General features: G+C 33.5%; 1 protein-coding gene across 1 annotated transcript; it reads right to left on the bottom strand.

Moving 5' to 3' along the window:
- Positions 1-1,512: 1,512 nt before the first annotated feature.
- LOC105314842 (ankyrin-1-like) lies at positions 1,513-4,250 on the bottom strand. The gene has a single exon (XM_020003953.1). It carries the CDS (start codon positions 4,247-4,249, stop codon positions 1,691-1,693), a length of 2,559 nt encoding a protein of 852 aa, XP_019859512.1. The 5' UTR covers position 4,250; the 3' UTR covers positions 1,513-1,690.
- Between the last annotated feature and the right edge of the window lie 6 nt (positions 4,251-4,256).

Here is a 4,256-nt window from a genome sequence, read left to right as displayed (position 1 = left end):
AAAGTCTGAAAAATACCCAAGGCTATAGCCCATGGTTTTTCCAAAAAATGGCTCCGAAATCACCCCAAATTTTTATTACATTTTCTGATATGTATTAATGTACTTATGCTGTGTAGAAAGTTTGAGCTGATTCCGACTTCAATTTTTCAAGATACAGCCATTTTTAGAAAACGGCCAAAGTCTGAAAAATACCCATAGCCCATGGTTTTTTTCTGAAAATGGCTCTGAAATTACCCCAAATTTTTATTACGTTTTCTGATACATATTGATGCTCTTATGCTGAGTAGAAAGTTTGAGCTGATTCCGACTTCGATTTTTCAAGATACAGCCATTTTTAAAAAACGGCCAAAATCTGAAAAATACCCAAGGCTATAGCCCATGGTTTTTTCCAAAAAATGGCTCCAAAATCACCCCAAATTTTTATTAAATTTTTTGATACACATAGATGTCGTTATGCTGTACATGTAAAAAGTTTGAGGTGATTCTGACTTAAATTTTTCAAGATATGGTCATTTTTTTAAAATGACCAATTTTTGAAAAATTTTCAAGGCTATAATTCATGGTTTTTTTCAAAGAATGGCTCCGAAATCACCCCAAATTTTAATTGCATTTCCCGATACACTCTTGTTTTTTCCTCCCCATAGCTTAAAGCTCAAACTGGATTACAGGAGAAGGATAGGGAGCTATGTCAGTCTCAAAAGGCAGTTCGTAGGTACCAGCAACAAGCACTTACTGATGATCACTGGGTTATTAATGAAGATGAGGTGTGACTATGAACAATGTATATGAGGATTTATATTATTATTATTAATTGTTACTTCATCTCATTTTAATTCTCATTCTCTCTCCTTAAATTATTTACAACCTGTTAAATATTTCTCATTTAGTTTTAATAAGGTCACTCTATTGACTGTGTACATAAGATTTCATTCAATGAGGTACATATTAGAGGGAGAAATAACTTTGTATATCACATTCAGTTTCTATATCTCTTCGACTTATTAGTGTATATCTCTTTAATCCTTTTCCTTCCCTTTTTGTCTACTTCATTCTCTATTACCTCTCTCCTTCTCTCTGTTTCTTGTGAAATTAATATTTGTGTGTATGATGGAAGAGAGAGAGATAGTAATGATTGTGTTTGCTTGTATGCTCAGCTCTTAATAAAGAGGCTCTATAGCTGAACAATGATCATACAGTACATGTACATGTATGCATAATTATGTAAATATAGTACACTACATGTATAGAAGTATTGTTCTCCTTGTGTCTTGATCAATATGATAATCATAGTACCAAGGTGGATGATATCAAGAGTAGATAATTTTATTTGTTGCTATATTTAATATTCTCGGTGTCTATACAGGTTTCATTTGATAACCATATGTACATTCACCGCTGCATATAATTATATGAATGTGTGACTTTAAAAAAATTTATTATAATTATAAAAATACAAGGAAATAGCAGCAAAAACTATGTTATTAATTTTATTTTTATTCAAGAAAACTGCTAATAAAAAATAATGTACATGTATGACTAAATTATAACACTCTTTAAAGTGCACAGCAAAATATCATCTCTAAACTAACTACATGTAGCAATGTTAATGGAGAGAAGGAGAGGAGATAAAAAGGAAGGAACAGAAAGAGATTGAGAGAGAGAATGAACAAGATTGTGTGATGTAGTACTACTATGATACCATTATGGTAGGGAGGATTGGTACACTTGTAAATAATGGTACATGGAATGATTCTCTCATACTGGTAGCAGTAGGAAGTGTTTGCATTTGACAGAATCGCATTAATATTCCTTGCAAAACTTCAGCTTTTTGCTTTGCTCTTAATTGTTGTTCAGTGACTTTTTCAATTATAGCTTTAAGTGAAGAATATGTCTTCCCACCATTACTTTCCAGTAGTTGAGCTATATCATTTAATCCTTTGTCTCTAGCAATATCTAATGGTGTCTTCTCATCTTTACAAATAACATTGACATTAGCACCTTCATTTAATAGATACTGGACAATTGACTTACTACCTGATACTGCACACAACAAAGGAGTGTAATTTAAATAATTATCTTGTTGGTTAACATCAGCTCCATATCTCAGTAGTAATGTTTGCACTACTTCTTCACTGCCACAGGAAGCAGCTATCATAAGAGGAGTTAGACCAGTAGATTCTATCAATGGTGTACACAGGTCACTTGATGCTTGTTTTGTTCTAACTTGAACAAATAGTGTCATATCATCAGACGCACAAGCAGTCAGTATGTCTTTTTGACGATTTGTGATAATTATATTCTCTGCTAATAACTTAATTGAATCCTTGTGTCCTCCATAACAAGCTGCTGTAAATGCTTTCTCTTTTTCTTCTTGATCAGGATTATAATTATTTAAAAGTACATTAATTACTTCAGTACATCCACCATATGCAGCATAACAGAGGGCAGTAGATCCATAATTATCAGTAACTGATGGATCAGCATTATATGTCATTAGTAGAAGTGCAACTGCTTCACTCTGACCATTAGAACTAGCATGCATCAGTGCAGTCCTACCTTTACTGTCGGTGATATTAGGATCAGCTTCCTCTAATAGCAATACCAATACTTCAGTATATCCCTTACCACTGGCAATCATTAATGGAGTAACTTCATGATTATTCTGTGCATTAACATTAATATTCCATGACAGCAGTGTTTGTATGATATCAATTATATTATCTTCACTGCTTTTACACAGTAATGCATGATGTAGTGCATTGTTTCCTTTATTATCACAAATATTAGTATCTGCTCTATTCTCTAGTAGTGTTAGTACAATATCTTTGTGACCACATTCACATGCTAACATTAAGAAAGTTTCTCCAGTTTCTTGTTGATGGTTTGAATCATTAATCTCTTTTAATAGTAACTTAACTACTTCTAAATGCCCTTCAATGCATGCAACAACTAATGATGGGCAAGAGATTTTTAACATTTCTTTTGGTAGAGGTGCTTGTTCTCTAATATTTAGAAGTAGATCTATTGCTTGAAAATATTTGCTTGATGATAAAGGTGCCTTAGGGTCATAACCAGCTTTAAGTAACAAATCAACTGCTTGTACATTACCAATCAGAGATGCTAATATCAAACTGGCAGGATCATCTTCAGGTTGTGGTGTAGCCTCTAGTAGCAGGCGAAGTATCTCAATTGTATCATCGACAGTGTTTTTTGATGCTACTTCAAAAATCTGCTCATTGTTATTCTCATATTTCTCTGCCAAAACTTCTGATGGTGACTGAGACTGCAAAAATTCAAAATCACTTTCCTTCATTAATTTGCTTACACACAATTGAATTATTGACACTTCAATTAATGCACCATCCTCATTTCCCTCAATGCTGATGTAATTAGCACCAGCTGTTAGTAATTCATGTATGATTATTTTATTTCCTGAAATCACTGCACATGCTAAGGCTGTTAGCTCATTTATATCTTTAATATTGCATTTAACATTAGGATCAGCACCAGCTTCCAATAGTAATTGAACCATTTCTAAATTATCTTCATTGGCAGTACATGCTACCATTAGAGGTGTGAAGACATTATCTTGTGTAGCATTGAGATCAACTGGTCCCTGCAGTATTAATTTAACTATTTCAATATGTCCCTGTTGACATGCTATTGTCAATGCATTGCAGTCAACAGTAGGTCTAACAGACTCACCTTTTAATATATCATTCCAAAGTTTACTTGAGGAACAAAAAGCCAATGGATCATATCCAGCTTTTAGTAAGAGTTCAACTGCTGGTGTACAACCTACTTCAGTTGCTGCTATTAAACTGGCAGGATCATCCTCAGGTTGTAATGTAGCTTCTAGTAATAGCTGGAGTATTTTAATGTGTTTTGATTTATCTTGAGCTCTTATTTGTTGTAAAGCCATGACCATAGCAGAGTTTAGGATATCATCTTGCAGTTTACAATTTTGAATTATTTCATTCATTTCATTGACAGGAATGTTTTTCATTGCTATCACCATAGCACAGCATTGAGTTACTGTGCAGTCAATAGTTGTGTTAATGATAGGATTATACATGCTAATATTAGTACTGGCACCAGCTTTTATCAGTTCATCAACTATTTCATAATGTGCAAATGTCACAGCATTTCTTAAAGCAGTTTCTCCTGTCATTGCAGCCTTATTAGGATCAGCACCAGCTTCTAATAATAACTGAACTGTTTGTATGTGACCATGAAGAATAGCCATCATTAGTGCA

Source organism: Amphimedon queenslandica, unplaced genomic scaffold (genome assembly GCF_000090795.2).
Source record: "Amphimedon queenslandica unplaced genomic scaffold, v1.1 AMPQUscaffold_12466, whole genome shotgun sequence".
Lineage (NCBI taxonomy): Eukaryota > Metazoa > Porifera > Demospongiae > Haplosclerida > Niphatidae > Amphimedon > Amphimedon queenslandica.
Note: the sequence above shows the minus strand (reverse complement) of the source record. Positions and strands in the feature narration are given on the sequence as shown.